The 17,504-nt window shown below is 43.0% G+C and overlaps 1 protein-coding gene across 4 annotated transcripts in view; it reads left to right on the top strand.

The window, feature by feature from the left end:
- The first annotated feature begins 1,872 nt into the window (after positions 1 to 1,872).
- Positions 1,873 to 17,504, top strand: part of PLEKHB2 (pleckstrin homology domain containing B2) — a 46,039-nt gene continuing 30,407 nt past the window's right edge. The window contains exons 1-3 of one of the 4 annotated variants that reach the window (XM_070463927.1): positions 1,885 to 1,995; positions 6,671 to 6,823; positions 17,227 to 17,271. In XM_070463927.1, coding sequence (XP_070320028.1) covers positions 17,235 to 17,271 — 37 coding nt within the window. In that variant the 5' untranslated portion in view covers positions 1,885 to 1,995; positions 6,671 to 6,823; positions 17,227 to 17,234. Of the gene's footprint in view, positions 1,996 to 6,670; positions 6,824 to 17,226; positions 17,272 to 17,504 lie in introns of those variants that run through there. The other 3 variants (XM_070463926.1, XM_070463924.1, XM_070463925.1) reach the window with 3 other exon arrangements.

Genomic DNA, 17,504 nt, shown 5'->3' on the forward strand with positions numbered 1-17,504 from the left:
TTTTTTAATGTTGAGCTTCAAGCCAACTTTTGCACTCTCCTCTTTCACTTTCATCAAAGAGGCTCTTTAGTTCCTCTTCGTTTTCTGCCATAAGGGTGGTGTCATCTGCATATCTGAGGTTATTGATATTTCTCCCGGCAATCTTGATTCCAGCTTGTGCTTCTTCCAGCCCAGTGTTTCTCGTGATGTACTCTGCATATAAGTTAAATAAGCAGGGTGACAATATACAGCCTTGATGTACTCCTTTTCCTATTTGGAACCAGTCTGTCCTTCCATGTCCAGTTCTAACTGTTGCTTCCTGACCTGCATACAGATTTCTCAAGAGGCAGGTCAGGTGGTCTGGTATGCCCATCTCTTTCAGAATTTTCCACAGTTTATTGTGGTCCACACAGTCAAAGGCTTTGGCGTAGTCAATAAAGCAGAAATAGATGTTTTTTTGGAACTCTCTTGCTTTTTTGATGATCCAGTGGATGTTGGCAATTTGATTTCTGGTTCCTCTGCCTTTTCTAAAACCAGCTTGAACATCTGGAAGTTCACGGTTCACGTATTGCTGAAGGCTGACTTGGAGAATTTCAAGCATTACTTTACTAGTGTGTGAGATGAGTGCAATTGTGCAGTAGTTTGAGCATTCTTTGGCATTGCCTTTCTTAGGGACTGGAATGAAAACTGACCTTTTCCAGTCCTGTGGCCACTGCTGAGTTTTCCAAATTTGCTGGCATATTGAGTGCAGCACTTTCACAGCATCATCTTTCAGTGTATTTTTCAACCCTCCTAATCCAAGCTCTGAAAGATATCTAACACTGAAGGTAGTCAGAGTTAGACCTGTAGCTCTACTGAGAGAGTCAGCATCCCCCAAGATACTGAAAGAGTATGTCTGTCACTCAGTTTCCCCTAATGTTAGCATCTTACATAACCATGCTACAATTGTCAGAACTAAAAATGGCTAATAATTACTATTAACTAAAATAAGAATTTGGAATTTAGAATTCTTTCACTGACATCTTTCTTTTCTTTTACAGGATCCCACCCAGGACACTACATTGCATGTGAGTTTCTCAGTCTTTCTCTGTTTTTCACCACTTGAGTTTTGAGGAATACTGGAGAAGCCTTTTGTGGAATATCCCTCAAGTGAGATTTGTCTGATGTTCTTCTCATAGTTAGACTAGAGTTATGCTTTTTGCGGTAAGACTGTAGGAAAAGTGACCTTGTCATTATGTCATATCAAGGGTAAATACCATCAAAAAGACATTGCTGTTTATGTTAACCTTGATCATGTGGTTGAGTAGTGTTTGACACGTTTCTTCACCGTGAAGTAATCTTTCTTTTGCCAACACGTACCCTGGGAGGAAATGACTATGCACAGCTCATGCTCAGGGGTGGGTGAGTGGCGACTAATAAATCCTCTGGATGGAGTGTGATTCATTAGAATTCTTCTATAAGCAAGCCTTGGCTCCCTTCCCAAATAATACATTTATTATTTACAGCAGAATAGACTCTAGTATACTTACTTTATATTCTAAATTATAACTGTGCCAGGTTTGGGCACTGGGAGCTCTGGCAGGTTGAATCCTTTGTCCCTTGACAAACCTACACGCATTCTAGAGCATTCCCGACTTAAGGCGCTACGGGATGCTGCAGACTCAGTCGTTCTTTCCCTGCCCCAGTTCTAGAGTCATCGATATCTCTCAAGAGCCCTGCTCATCTCCTTTTCCGGGAAAGTGGTATTTACAAGCAATATCAGGGCAGTCTACTGTTCCTTTTCAGATGAAACTGAAGCCTGACCCTCCCGCGCACCCCGCCCCCCATTAGTCAGGCTCTTTCGAGCCCCGCCGCACCTCCAGCCTGCCTCGCGTGCCATGCGCATGCGCGCCGGGGAGGCGTGACGTCTGACGGCGGCCAGGACGCCAGCGAGAGGCCGCCGGAGCCGCGGAACCCGGCGGTGTCCTTTCGCTTCGGACCTGTTTCTGTGCGCGGTGGTGGCCGGAGGCTTTGCAGGTGAATATTCCTGTCCGATTTCGCCGACCCAGACCCCCTCAGGCCGGGCCCACCCACGCCTCGCCCATCCGAGGAGACTCCAGGCCCGCGCCCTCCGTTCCCCACCCCGGCGGCGGTCCCTCCGGAGCCTCCTTTGGAGAGGCCCATCAGCGCTCCCCAGCCCCGCCCGAGCCCTTCCCCTCCCCCTCCTTTCTCTTCCGTTTCCCCCTCCTTCTCTGCTTCCCTCCTTCTCCCGGTCCCTCCCAAGCTCGTCCGAGAGCCGCCGCCCTCGCCTCCGCCAAGCGGATCCCCGGTGCAGACCGTCGCGCTCCGCCCCTGCGATCCCTCGAGCCTCTCCTATAGCCGCCCGCCCGTGTCTTCTCCAGAGGAACCCCCCCTCCCTTCGTCCCTTTTTTCTCTCCTTCTGGAGCCTCCCTTGGAGCTGCCCGCCCGCGCCCCACCCGGACTGACCCCCCAGCGGCTCCTTCCCTCCCTCTCTGGAGCCTCCCCTGGAGCCGCCCGGCCAGCTGGAGAGCTCGGGCTGCTGCCCCACTTCCTGCAGGTGCTCCCCGCCGACCCGCTGCCCGTCTGCAGTCTGGGCGCAGAACTCCGCCCCTGCTGTCCCGCCGGCGCAGGGGATTTGGACTCTGGTTCTCCTCCCAGCCGGAGGTCTCATCCTCCTTAAGAAGGAGTCTGGAATGGCATTGAAGCTTTGCGCTCGGGTGTGGGGCCCTTCTCCGCTTGGTTTCTTTCACCTACTCTCGGTTTTGCGGTGTCTTAAGTTTTAAGTGCTCCTAGTTGTAGTATGTCTTTTTTTGACATTTGATTGTCTCGCCTGCTAAGTACATTAGGAATCTCAGGGATCAGGGGTTTTCATTTCGCGTCGGAGAAGTGTTTTTTGTTCTTTTAACTCAAAAGTAGAGTGACTTACACAGGAAAGTGTTTATAAATGACCGAATAGTAAAATTCCAGGTTTCCAGGGTGAGCGGGGCAAAGGAATGAGGTGAGACGGTCACAGTGTCAAAAAATCTAGGGGACATGATTAATTCTAAACCATGTTGGAATTGACTGTTGACTGTGACTCCTGAGAAGCTTTCGTTTTTTAAAATGTCTTTTCTGAATAGGACCGGGTAGAGCCACTGCCAGAGGGAGCAGCGCTTTTGTCGAAAGGAAAGGAAGTTCCTGGGTCTTGACGGACTTGGAGGAGACCAGTTCCAGTGCAGGAAGTGCCTTGTCTCAGTCACGAGGGGAGGGGGAATTAGGGCCCGGAGCTAATTACCCGTTAACTACCTGTTTGTTTACGACCCTTAAAGTTTGTCTGACAAATAATGACCAAAGTGCAATAGATGTGTTTATGTTCATGTGCAGCAAGACTGCTGGTGCAGCTGGTCCTCTTGTGCTCAGCTTGGCCCCTGGGCCCAGGAAGTTCTTAACCCTGGGCTGGGTTGGACTGGTCTGGTGGTTATTGATAGAAGGTGGTTGTTGGGGAGAGAGCTGGGCAGGTGCTTGTCTGGTCTTCCCTTGTGATTAGTGTTTACTCTTGTGTGGTAGTGATGACCTAACTAATGCCCCGGCCCTTCCCCCCACTCCCCCCCAAATCTCTGAGAGCAGGAATCAAACATATGTTGCAGGATTATCCTGGCAGTTGAGAGTGTCTGGCATAATATAGGTGGTCAGTAAATGCTTACTGAAGGAGGTTGCAGAAAAGAACTCAGAACCTAATGCCGTTTCTTTACTAGCATGTTTTTAATGGTGTTAGCATATTCTGTAAGTAAATAACCTGATAATCTCAGCGACTGACTTTCTGAAATGTGTAGGTCAGTGGTGTAGAAAGAACAGATACCCTTCTTGAGGTAGTCATATTACTTGGGAAAATAGAGGTTTTTCTTGATTCACTCTAGAAGGTTTGCTATACTTAACAGGTTGCTATCCTACATTAATATTTGGGTTCTTTCTCCTGTCCTCTTATTTCTTTCTTACTGGATGTCGAAAGAAATTAAAGAATTACTTTATTAGTGTCAGTAACTACCAAAAACAGCTGAGTAAAATAAACTATTAAAAACGTTACAAAAGGACTTCCCTGGTGGTCCAGTGGCTAAGACACTGCACTCCCAATGCAAGGGGTTGGGGTTCAGTCCCTGGTCAAGGAACTAGATTAGATCCACATGCTGCAACTAAAAATCCTGCATGCTGCAGTAAAAATGAAGATGGAAGATCCTGCATGTCACAGCTAAGACTGGCGCAGCCAAATAAATAAATATTCTTTAAAAAGTTACAAAAAGTGGGCTAGTTGAATCAGTCATATTTTATTGGCTGTATATTTGCTTCTGAATTTGATCTTGAGTACAGACTGTTGAACTTTCTTGCCTCTTTGTTTTAGTCTGTCTGTCCTTTGATGAGTGCTTGTATTGGGTTTGTTATTAAAAATTGATTGCTATGTGAAATGGCCAACACCAAATATGAACTGACCTCTGAATGATAATAGATTACCCAATCCTTGTCCCCTGTGTTGGAGCCCTTGAAGAACAAAGTTTTTCTCCCTTTTGATAAGGAAGTAATTTTACAGCTAAAATACTAGTTCCTCTGAAAGTGAAAGTGTTAATCACTCAGTTGTGTCCAACTCTATGGGATCCCATGGATTGTCTCCTCTGTCCATGGGATTTTCCAGGCAAGAATACTGCAGTGGGTTGCCATTCCCTTCTCCAGGGGATCTTCCCCACCCAGGGTCTCCTGCATTGCAGGCAGACTCTTTCCCGTCTGAGCCACCAGGGCAGCCCCTAGTAAGTAAATTTCCTGATAATCTCAGGGAGTGAATTTGTGAAATGTGTAGGTACAGAAAGAACAGATATCACTTTTTGTTTTGCCCAGCTGTACGACTGTGGGATCTTAGTTCCCTAGCCAGGGATTGAACTACTCTTGGCAGTGAGAGCTTGGAGTCTTCACCACTGGACTGCGAGGGGAGTCTCCAGATGCCACTCTTGAGGTAGTCATATTCCTTGGAAAGGTAGACAGTGCTAACTAAATGAGCCAGGCAAAGTGGACTTCTAGTTCAGAACTGTCCGATTCCAAAGGCAATATTCTTTCCATCTTTTAAATTGGTCCCCTTTAGGATTCAGTGATTTTTAAAGTGATTTGAGTTCATATTCAAAGTGACTTGACTTGAGGAATTCTCTGTCAGTCCAGTGGTTAGGGCTGGGTGCTCTCACTGCTCCAAGGTTGGGGGAGGGCAGGGTGTGTGTTCTGGGTTTGATCTCTAGGTGGGGAACTAAGATCCCATAAGCCAAGAGGTGCACCCCCCAAAAATGAAGTGTTGAATATGATTTGTATTTTTAAGACTTTTTGTAGGTTTTATTGGTATGTGAGTAACGTGGCTATTTTGCAGCTAGTTTGCTGGTATTCTGCCCTGTAGAACCAATGAGTTTTAGTTCATGCATTAGATCCTGCTCCAGGGTTTAAATAATAGCTTCCCTGGTGGCTCAGAAGGTAAAGAATCCGCCTGCTGTGCAGGAGTCCTGGTTTTGAGCCCTTGGTGGGGAAGATCCCCTATTGAAGAGAATGGCAACCCCCTCCAGTATTCTTTCCTGGAGAATCCACGGACGGGAGCCTGGCATGCTACAGTCCGTGAGGTCACAAAGAGTCGGACGTGACTGAGCGATTAAGCGCTTGTGTGTGTGCGCGCACACACAAACACACATGGAGAGTGAAATTCAGCAAGGTACGTCAGAAAGCTATTACTGTTTCTTCAGTGACTAATTTAGTTAGGTATTCTGGGAAGGGTTTTTTGGTTTATGTATTTTTCTCCCTTCCTTCTACTATGTGTTCAAATTTTGACAGCCAGGGGCATCTTAGTAAGTCTTCTAAGCCATTTGAGAAGCAGCCTGATGTGCTTCTGTCTTCTAGAATGTTTTGGGCAAGTTTTAGGTGGATGGTGAGGAAATAATAGCAAAAATAGTAGTAATAATTGCTGTGGGAACAGCTACCATTTGTCGGTTTTAGTAACTGTCACGCACTATGCAAGCACAAGCTATTTTACCCAATTTTCCAAACATCTTATCCAAGTAGGTATTAGTATTCTCACTTTATAGATGAAGAAACTAACTCTTGGAAAAGCTAAGTAACTTGCCCAAGGTGATTTATAAGTGATTGAGCCAGAATTTAAACGCTGTTCTTTCGACTTCAAAGCCTGTAGTCTGAAGCATTAGGTTCTATGAATTTTTAAAAGCGTATTATCAGAATCATACTTTATGATTTTTTGATTCCTAAAGATATACTAAGTTTCTCCCTCCATTTTGAAAACAAAGAACTATTAAAAGGAAGGTTCAGGTAAATGTTGTTCATTTAAGGATTTTTAAAAAATATATTTAAGAATAATTAAAATTATTGCCTACATGTTCACATTTATCAAAATAATGCATATACATAAATTGAAAATCCAAGTAGCACTTTAAACCTAAGAGTCAAAAACCCACTCCCTTTCCATTAACTTGAGACAACTGTTTCACCTTTTTTTAGCTGCCTTTTTTATATTTGAGATACAATAACATTGCTGTTGATTTAGATGTAATCTTTGACTTCCTGCCATGGAAGACTTTTGCCTCCTGTAAATGCACTTACTGAGTTTACCAGAGTCTCTTAAGATAATGTCAGTTTCTGTCCGTTTCCAGTGTCCTTCAATCTGGACTGGTTTCTTTTCTAGGCCTGTGGCACAGTTATCTTCCTGTGACCTTCCTTCACCTTCATCCTGGGCATTTTCTTTCCCTTTGTTCATTATTGGCTCCCTCGTTCCTCTCTCATTATGGTGGAATACATTCTTCACTAGGTTCTGGAAACAGAGTCGAGTGCTTGGAAGGTAAATCTTAAGTCTTTGAGCATGTGTGTAAATGTCCTTATTTTATCTATTTGATTAATAGTTTGGTATGGAATTCTGGCTTGAAAATAATTTTCTCTCAGCATTTTGAAGATACTGATCCATTGCCTTCCAGCTTCCAGTGTTGTTGATTAAAATGCCCTTATGCTTTGCTTATCCTTTATGTGACTCCACTCCCCGCCACCCCCCACCCCTGCCCCCCGCCCGCCCCAGAAGTTTTAAGTTCTATTTTTTGTCTGTAGAGTCTGCAATTTCTTTTTTTTTTTTTTTTGAGTCTGCAATTTCATTTTAAACCTTATTGAGGATCTTTTAAAGTTCATCTTGCTGTACACTCATTGGAGCTTTTGTGTCTAGAAATGCATTGTCATCTTCTGGAAAATGTTTGTATAGTATTTTTTCTCTACTTTTTTCCAGTGGTTTATTTATGAAACTCTCCTGTAAGCAGAATGCTGTATATCCAGGATTATCCTTTATTTATTTATTTATTTAATTTCTTGGCCTTTTTTTTTTCTTCCCCTTTCGGAGAGAGTTCTTCCATCATGATCTTTTATGCTCTTCTATTTTAGATTTGATTAATCATTTTAAACTGAGAGCTCTAAATGTTCCTATTTTAGAACATTTTGTTTCTTGGCTACAATATTGTGTATCATTTCTCTGATAACAGTATTAGGTTGGTGCAAATGTAATTGAGGTTTCAGACCATGAATTTTAAATCATTATAACTAGGCTTAAACACATCTTATTAATCAAAATAGGAACCATTACAATCAACACATTTTTGCCAATGAGAAATAAGTTTGTTTATTCCTGTAGCATAAAAATCCATGCTTCAGGATTTGATGAACTCTTGGAAAGCATTTTCTGCCTCCTGCTGGTTGTGGAAGTGTTTTCCCTGCAAAAAAACTGTTGAGATGCATGAAGAATGGTAGTTGGTTGGCATGAGGTCGGGTGATTATGGCGTAAGGGGCAAAACTTTGTAGCCCAATTCATTCAACTTTTGAAGCGTTGGTTGTGTGACATGCAGTTGGGTTTTGTCGTGGAGAAGAATTGGGCCCTTTCTGTTGACCACTGTGGGCTGCAGGTAAGGCAGTTTTCAGCTTATCTCACCGATTTGCTGAGTATACTTCTCAGATGTCATGGTTTCGTCAGAATTCAGAGAGCTATAGTGGATCATAGTGGCAGCAGATTGCCAAACAGCGACCATGCCCTTTTTCTGGTGTAAGTTTGGCTTTGGGAAGTGCTTTGAAGCTGCTCCTCGGTCCACCAACCGAGCTGGTCTTCACCAGTTGTATAAAATCCACTTTTTGTCACATGTCACAATCAGGTTGCGAAATTGTTGCTGTGTACAGTAAGAGAAGACAAACACTTCAAATCAACCATTTTTTTGATTCGAGGTCAGCTTATGAGGCACCCACTTATGGAGCTTTTTTACCTTTCCATTTTGCTTCAAATGCCTAATGACTGTAGAGTGGTCGGTGTTGAGTTCTCTGGCTACTTATTCCTTAGTTTTAAGAGGATCAGCTTCAGTAATGGCTCACAGTTGGTTATCAACTTCTCATGGCTAGCCACTGCAATCCTCATCTTCAAGACTCTTATCTCTTTTGCAGAATTTCTTGAACCACCATTGCACTGTACATTCATTAGCAGTTCCTGGGCCAGGTGGGTTGTTGATGGTTCGAGTTGTCTCCACTGCTTTATGACCCATTTTGAACTCGAATAGAGAAAAAATTGCTTGAATTTGCTTTTTGTCTAACATCATTTCCATAGTCTAAAATAAATATAAAATAAACAGCAAGTAATAAGTCATTAGCAAAAAACATAAAGTGAGAAATGCACATTAAAATGATGTATAACATAACACATTTATTTAAGAATGTATTCCAGTATCAAATGGCAAAGTTCAACAATGCAAAACTGCAGTTACTTTTGCACCAACCTAATAACATTTTTTTAGAAGTTTTCCTTTGCTCCCTGCAATTTTTTCTAATTCCTGTGAAAGTTTCAGTTATTTTTTTTTTTTTAATCTTATATTTTTTAGTCTCTTATCTCGAGGCTTCCTCAGATGCTGGAACATACATGCTGTACTCAGACTCTCAGTCAAATCCTACTCTCTGTAGCCATATCGATGGTAGCCCACCAGGCACCTCTGTTCAAAGATCCTCCTGGCAAGAATACTGGAGTGGGGTGCCACTCCAGGGGGTGTTCCTACTCCAGGCTGTTTTTCCGACCCAGGGATCAAACCCGTGTCTCTTACATCTCCTGCATTGGCAGGTGGATTCTTTACCACTAGCACTACCTGGGAAGCCTGAACATGCATGCTGTTTCTATTCAAGATGTTAAAAAAATTGATTGAAAGTTTATATGTTTGTTTAAAGCTTACTACTTGGTGAGCTTTCTTCTAGGGTTTTAGGCAGAGGTCAGTTGTTTTATGGAAAAAAAAAAAAGATCAGTGTTAATGAGTCTTGGGCTGTGCCCTTTGCCCACACCTAGAGAGTCTGGGAATTAAGTAAAGGAAGAGAACGTGAAGTTCCAAGATGTTCACTTACTCTGTTACTCCGCTAAGTGTGGCCTCTCACTCCCACTCTGAGCTATCCCTGACGTCACCAAGACTAGATAAACGCTCTGTGTTTCAGCCTTTCCAGAAAGGAAATCCTTAGGATTGGGGAGGATAGTAGCCTGGATGTGTTAGAGGGCCTAGTGACTCTTCTTAGAGATGTTCAGTAAATTCTGACCATCTCCCCCACCTTTAGAATTATCTCATGCTTCTAAATCCTGAATCTTCACAGTGTTCTGTGACTAGGGTTGGCTTGCTATGTTTTGATTGTTAGCACATGAAAAGCAGAGAAAGCTAAATTTTATATTTATTAGTTACTACTTTTTCATTTGCTTTAGACCTTTCACAATGTTATTAGCAGCTCATCTGCTTTTTCTGTTGCCGTTCTTTTTGCCTTTGTGGATTTATGCAACTAAAATTCATCTCATGAGAAAGCAGATTAGGTGTTTAATTTGTCATTAATGTTGAAAATACCTAAGCAGTCACCAGGAGGGGTGATCTTCCCATTATTAATAGGTCGTTTGTCTTGGATTCTCATTTTAATGTCACTGTTGTGTTTTCTCTCTTTGAAAGTAACTCTCATGTGAATTGAAGTGTTTAGTGACAAGAGATTTGGATTTTCTAGAAATATGTAATATTTCTAAGTACTGTAGATGGAAAAATGGGAAGATGGATATTTAAAGATGGATGTTAAAGATGGATGCCTTTTTTTCTTTTTCCCTTCTGAGCACTGAGTAATCCTATCCTAGGTAACCTCAGGGCAGGACAGGTTAGCAGGATCCAGGACCAGGAATTGGTCTAGGCTGATGATAAACCTGTTTGGGGCAGTGGCATGTGAATACTCTGCAAGACTGAGGGCAAGTAGGCTGAGTGATAGGCAGTATTCCCTCCTCCTCTGCTTTGCGATCAGGGTTCAGGGTATACTGGAGGGGCTTGGCAGGGGACAGACTCTAGATAAAAGGATGTAGCTGTGGTCGTGCGGCCCAGTGTTGGGGTCTGTGTTGTGTTATCTCTCACTTACGGGTTGGGAGCCAGAGTTTGAGGATGCTCCTGCTGATGAGGCAGTATGCTCCAGGTAGTGGTGTGATATCCAGCATGGTACCTGACAGAAGAGGCTAGCCTCTTTAATGGAGATAGAGAGCTTGTTTTTTAAGTTTTTGGTTGGTTTGTAGCCTGTTCCTACAGTCTTCTTTGCTGCCTATGTTTCAGTACATTTGAGTCCTTAACTCAGAACTCTAGACTTTTTGTCTTAAAAAAGAAATTCTAACATCTTAGACTTTGTTATTTATAAATAACAAATACCTCTTACTGTTAATGCTGTAACTTTGAGTTATTTAGTAAGGGGAAGGAATTACACAAATCAGATTGTTTGACCTGTTTTTTTTTAACCACCACCCCCTTCATTGTGAAATTGAAGTCACAGTGTTTGTTTTCTCAAGCACATTCTATAGTGATGTGGCTGTATGGTTTGAATCATTTTTATACTTAGGATGCCTTTTAGCCTCAGTTGGTTCTAATGAACTGTAATTATTGTTTTCACATTGGCACTTGTGTTGTCACAGTTTGGCCATTAAATACCCTTTAGCTGGCTGACTTTTTTCCTTGAGAGCACCTTTGTTTTTTTGACAATAAGTCATCTTGGGCATATCTTGAGGTATCTTGTCCCTGAATTGTAAGCAGCTCATTTTTCAAGGAGTACAGGTTCCTTTTAGAGGAGACCAGTATTAGAGATAAATATCTGGGCATGTAAGATTGTTCTGTATAATGACTAAGGGTAGATAGGATGATACCAGACAAGAAGATATCTGAGTGTGCAGAACAATTACCCTTTTTCAAAAAGTCATGAGTTTCTGTTGCTAATTTCAGTTCAAGTTTCTTTCTACCTTGTAATAATGTACTTTTCCCTTTCTTCATTAGTTTTGAACTATTTAGCCATGCAAGAGATACATTTATAATGTTGTCCTATCTATGTAGAGGTTTTTTTTTTCCGTTTTATTCCTGTTTTAAATCTTACCTCAAGTGGCCTGAAATTGATTTCCAAGTTGGGTTTTCAGTTTTCTCTTGTTGACATCCCCTTGAGTCACATCTACCTGAAAAGTGAAAGAAACCCAGCCTCACTCCCAAGCAAATGCCAGAGAAAACATAGGCACGATATCTGGCAACTCAAATGTTGATGCATACAGTTAGTAAATAACTGGGAAGTTCTCGGTCCTTAAGGAGTTTAGTCTTCATCTTCCTGGATGCTAGTGGATCCAGGATGTTAATGTTCAGTTCTGGATTAATCTGGATGTTAATTATCAGTTCAGTTCAGTCACTCAGTCATGTCCAACTCTTTGCGACCCCGTGGACTGCAGCACGCCAGGCTTCCCTGTCCATCACCAGCTCCTGGAGTTTGCTCAGACTTGGGGTGTTAATGTTACAGGCACATAAAGTTGGTCTTGGATTCTTGAAGACCTGTGAATAAATGAAGCTGCTCTTAATTTCAGTGTTAGGCTGAGCTGCTATTTTGACTATTATGAATGTCAACAAATATAGCCAAATGAATATCAATCATTAGAGATTTTAGAAAATTTACCACAGAAGTTTGGGAAACTCCTTCCTATTGCTCCACATTTTTAGACTGTTCACTTGGTTCCACATCCACCAGCAAAGTTGTATGGCAGCATTTCAGTCAGGTTTTATGTATGTATTGTAAACTAGGTGGCTCCCAATACCTGCAGGTAATTTTTGGCCTAATCCCAATTATTTTCCTTTTCACATGAAAAGGAAAATAAACGAGTTTCTGTTAAGGATTGTAGGAAGGTTAGTATAAATATCCAGAATTTGGCATGAGTGAATACCCTGCAGTTTTATGTTTTGGGGTAATAATATCACTGCAGAGATGTGATGCTATCTATAACATCCATCCCTTGTCTTTTTAACTTCCAAGTTTAATCTTTTTCTTCCATTAGCGTATCAACTAACAGGAAAGCAGGGCTTTTGGCTTGGTCACTGCTTTATCCTTAGTGTCTGCTGCAAGGCTGTGCACACATTACAGGTTCAAAGAATATTTGTTGAATGAAACTATAATAGTGTTATTTCTCTGCCTCAAATCCTTTTGGAAGTAAATGATTGTTTTAGGGATGTTACAGGCCACCTGTCCTCAATTCTTTTGGCACCAGGGACTGTTTTCATGGAATAAGGGCCAGCGGGCTATGGGTAGCAGGCTCTGCTTGTCCACCACCCACCTCCTGCTGTGTGGCCCCATGCCTAACAAGTCACAGACTACACCAGTCTGCTTCCTGGGGCTTGGGGACCCTTATTATAGGCTGCAAATTGCAGAAAACTAGTTCAGCTCAGTTTAAGTAATGACGAAACCCATCACTTTGTTTGATGGAAAGCCTTTCATTAGCGGGAATTTTCCTGGTTGGGTGAGTCAGTGGCTCAGCAGTTAGCATTACCTTCTCAACAGTCAGCTGCCTCAGGCATGTACCCTCACCATCAGCAGCAGTAAACAGCCTGCACACCCTCTGGGAGAAAGAAGAGACTGACTTTGTGCATCTAGTTCATCTGGGACTGGATGTTTGAGTGCCTAAATGTGGAAGAGAAAGATGAAAAAACATCCTTTCTCTCCTGGTGAGGACAAACAGCGTGAATTGGCAAAAACTTCAGGGAGACTAAGAACATTCATTTTGAAGATGCTGAAATACAGGATGACTTGCGAGCCGTACTTAGACGTGGGAAACATTAAATGAGGGAGAACTCATTTGTTCTTTTAAGGTGGCTACTTGGGCTTGTGCTCTGTTTTGCCAGCCTTCCAAAACTTTTGTGTCTTAAGAGAATACCTTAAAAATGCTAAAGTAGAAAACAAAAGTAGCCCATAATTTCAGCCTCCAAATAATATCTGTTGATTTGTTCAATCCCTGGCCTGGGAAGATTCCACATGCTATGGGGCAACTAAGCCTGTGTGCCACAACTACTGAGGTCATACTCTGGAGCCCACAAACTTGCAGCTACTGAGCCTGTGTGCCAGAAGTCCGGGAGCCCGCACACCCTAGAACCTGTGCTCCACAATAGGAGAGCAGCCCCTGCTCACCACAGTTAGAGAAAGCCCTCAGGCAGCAGTGAACCCAGTGCAGCCAAGAAGTAAGTAAATAAGTTAAATGATACAGCATTTGCAAATTGCAGAGAGTTGTAATAGGCCTGAGTATTGCCCTCTTTTCTGATGCCCAGCATCGCCTCACTCCTCTCCTCAGAGGCGCACATCATTGGCAGTTTGATGACACCTTCCAGAAAGCAGTTGTGCTGGTGGATATCAGCCCTGTGTGCTCATGAGCACAAACTGTTCTGCTTCAGTCCTTTCACATCTATATGATGATCTGCCGTGTGTGGAGGGGCCTCTGGTTGGGGATCGTGTTACGCATGTGTGGGTGAAACTCTGTCTGTATCAAGGAGGTGTATTCCTAGTAATGGTGAGGTGGTTCATACATTCAGAGTGTATGAATATTTAAAATTTGGATGGATATCGTCAAATTCTCCTCCCAAAAGTTTACAATAGTTTTCATTCCTGCCATTATGCTTTCTCCTTTCTGGGTATCATAGTTTTTTTCATTTGTGGCCCTGTAATAGGTAATGTTGTTAACTTGTGATTTGAATTTTGCTGTTTGAATTGAGGGAGAGATGGAGAGCTGATGAGTTTTTTGCCCATTCGTGTTTCTTTTTCTCTGAACTGCCAGATGAGTGCTATTTCTGTTATAAGTTGGCTTTGTAAGTGAAGGAAATTAAGTCTCTGCTGCCATGTATATGATTGTAAAATGTATTTTTCTTTGTCTTTTATTGGTCTTCTTTACTTTTGCCACTCAGATTTTAATTTTTATGGAGTTAAAGTTATTAGACCTTTTTTTTTTTTTTTTTTGGTGAGTTCTGCTCTTTGAGTTTTTTGTTCTGCTCTGACCTGGCCACTCCACCTGCTGACACCCATGCACAGCCAACTGTAACTGGGCTATGTAAAGTCATTAGGGCACGCCTGGAGAAGGCAATGGCACCCACTCCAGTCCTCTTGCCTGGAAAATCCCAGGGACGGAGGAGCCTGGTGGGCTGCCGTCTATGGGGTCGCCAAGAGTCAGACACGACTGAGCGACTTCACTTTCACTTTTCACTTTCATGCATTGGAGAAGGAAATGGCAACCCACTCCAGTGTTCTTGTCTGGAGATTCCCAGGGGCGGAGGAGCCTAGTGGGCTGCCGTCTATGGGGTCGAGCAGAGTCAGACACGACTGAAGCGACTCAGCAGCAGCAGCAGCAGCAGCAGCAGGGCACACCCAGGGTAGAGCTTAGGCAGTTGGATCCCAGAGCCCCACGATTCCAGGCATGTTAGGAGAAGTCACACGTTCTTGACAGAGCTGAATCTTTGTGTTCTGGGGCTGCTTTATGTCTATTAGACCTAAGTGGAGTTAGACTTAGTAAGGTGGGCAGGATTGTTGTTTTTCAGTTGCCAAGTTCTGTCTGACTCTTTGCGACCCAATGGATTTCAGCATTCCAGGCCTCTCTGTCCCTCACCATCTTCCGGAATTTGCCCAAATTCATGTCCATTGAATCGGTGACGCCATCCCACAATCTCAGGCTCTGTCACCCTCTTCTCCTTCTGCCTTCAATCTTTCCCAGCTTCAGGGTCTTTTCCAGTGAGTTAGCTGTTTGCATCAGGTGGCCAAAGTATTGGAGTTTCAGCATCAGTCTTATTTTTAAAAAGGTGGGCAGGGTGCTGAGGCTAAAAACTAGAATGTATGTGTAGGGGGTTATATTGGCCCTGTTAACGAGGTATTAGGTAAATTCCAGATGGCCAGTGAGATAAAATGACTTTGGTCCTTTACCCAGCTGAAAGGAGTAAGGACAGAGAGACCAAAGGACTGATTTTGTGATATGATAAGAAACATATGAACTTCTAAAACGTTGGAATTTTCTGAGAGATTAGAGGCATTAGGAGGTTTTTTTTTTTTAATTCATAATAAACCCCTTTCAACCATACTTGAGTTTATACTAATGAGATGACTCTTGGTGTGGGGGTAGGGTGGGGATGTGGGGTGCACCTAGGTGACTTCAGGATGGGGCTGGTAGAAGGTTAGAGCTTTCAACCCCATTCCTGGACCTCCAGGAGATGGCAGAGAGACTGCCACTTAATCACCAGTGTCCAGTGATGTAATCATGGATACCTAATGGAATCTCCTTCAGTTCAGTTCAATTCAGTCACTCAGTCATGTCCGACTCTTTGCGACCCCATGAATTGCAGCACGCCAGACCTCCCTGTCCATCACCAACTCCCGGAGTTTACCCAAACTCATGTCCATTGAGTCGGTGATGCCATCCAGCCATCTCATCCTCTGTTGTCCCCTTCTCCTCCTGCCCCCAATCCCTCCCAGCATCAGGGTCTTTCCAATGAGTCAACTCTTCACATGAGGTGGCCAAAGTATTGGAGTTTCAGCTTCAGCATCAGTCCTTCCAATGAACACCCAGGACTGATCTCCTTCAGGATGGACTGGTTGGATCTCCTTGCAGTCCAAGGGACTCTCAAGAGTCTTCTCCAACACCACAATTCAAAAGCATCAATTTTTTGGCACTCAGCTTTCTTCACAGTCCAACTCTCACATCCATACATGACCACTGGGAAAACCATAGCCTTGACTAGACGGACCTTTGTTGGCAAAGTAATGTCTCTGCTTTTTAATATGCTATCTAGGTTGGTCATAACTTTTCCTTCCAAGGAGTAAGAGTCTTTTAATTTCATGACTTCAGTCACCATCTGCAGTGATTTTGGAGCCCCCCAAAAATAAAGTCTGACACTGCTTCCACTGTTTCCCCATCTATTTCCCATGAAGTGATGGGACCAGATGCCCTGATCTCAGTCTCCTGAATGTTGAGCTTTAAGCCACTTTTCACTCTCCTCTTTTACTTTCATCAAAAGGCTTTTTAGTCCTCTTCACTTTCTGCCATAAGGGTGGTGTCATCTGCATATCTGAGGTTATTGATATTTCTCTCGGCAATCTTGATTCCAGCTTATGCTTCATCCAGCCCAGCGTTTCTCATGATGTACTCTGCATATAAGTTAAATAAGCAGGGTGACAATATACAGCCTTGATGTACTCCTTTTCCTGTTTGGAACCAGTCTGTTGTTCCATGTCCAGTTCTAACTGTTGCTTCCTGACCTGCATATAGGTTTCTCAAGAGGCAGGTCTGGTATTCCCATCTCTTTCAGAATTTTCCACACAGTCAAAGGCTTTGGCATAGTCAATAAAGCATCTCCTTAGGAACCCATAAATGACAGAGTTCCACTGGTCACATGGAGATGCTGCGAAGTGGTACCTGGAGAGGCAATGGAAACTCTGCTTGCACACTTTGTGCTTTTCATAGCATCCATTTGGCTGTTCCTGAGTTGAATCCTTTTGTAATAATTGTAAAGTGCTTTCCTGAGTTCTGTGAGCCATCGCAGATTATTGAATCTCAGGAGGGAGTCAATATATATTTATATGAATTTATATATATAAATAAATCAATTTATATATATAAATCTCCCAATTTGTACATCAGAAATACAATAGGCCTAGGACTTTTCTTTAAAGTGGGAGCACTCTTGTGGAACTGAACCTTTAACTGGTGAGGTCTGATGCTACCTCCACATAGTTAGTGTTGGAATCCACCTGAATCAGTAGGCATCCAGTTGGTGTCCTGAGAATTGGAGAATTGGTTACTGGTATGGAAAAACCACACACATTTGGTGTCAAAAGTGAGTAAAAACAGCTCATATGGGTCATTCTCTTTTCTGAATATGATTCTGAACCTGCCTATTTTTTTTTCTGTAGGTGAGAAAATGGCATTTGTGAAGAGTGGATGGTTGCTGCGACAAAGTAAGTATAGGACATGGGCCCCTTGTGGTTTAGAGTTGCCTTAGGACTCATCTTTTATTTCAGTGGCTGATACTGCTGACATTTACAAATAAATTACAGAGTCTTACTAATGCTGTTGCTCTGGATTTCCTCTTGGAGATTTTTAGATTTCTGTGAACTGTTTTTCTGCATGCATGAAGCTTCTTGGTTGCTGCCTGACAGGAACCAGGGGATAGTAGTCCCTGCTGATTTTT

The sequence above is a fragment of the Odocoileus virginianus genome, unplaced genomic scaffold, assembly GCF_023699985.2.
Source record: "Odocoileus virginianus isolate 20LAN1187 ecotype Illinois unplaced genomic scaffold, Ovbor_1.2 Unplaced_Contig_9, whole genome shotgun sequence".
NCBI lineage: Eukaryota > Metazoa > Chordata > Mammalia > Artiodactyla > Cervidae > Odocoileus > Odocoileus virginianus.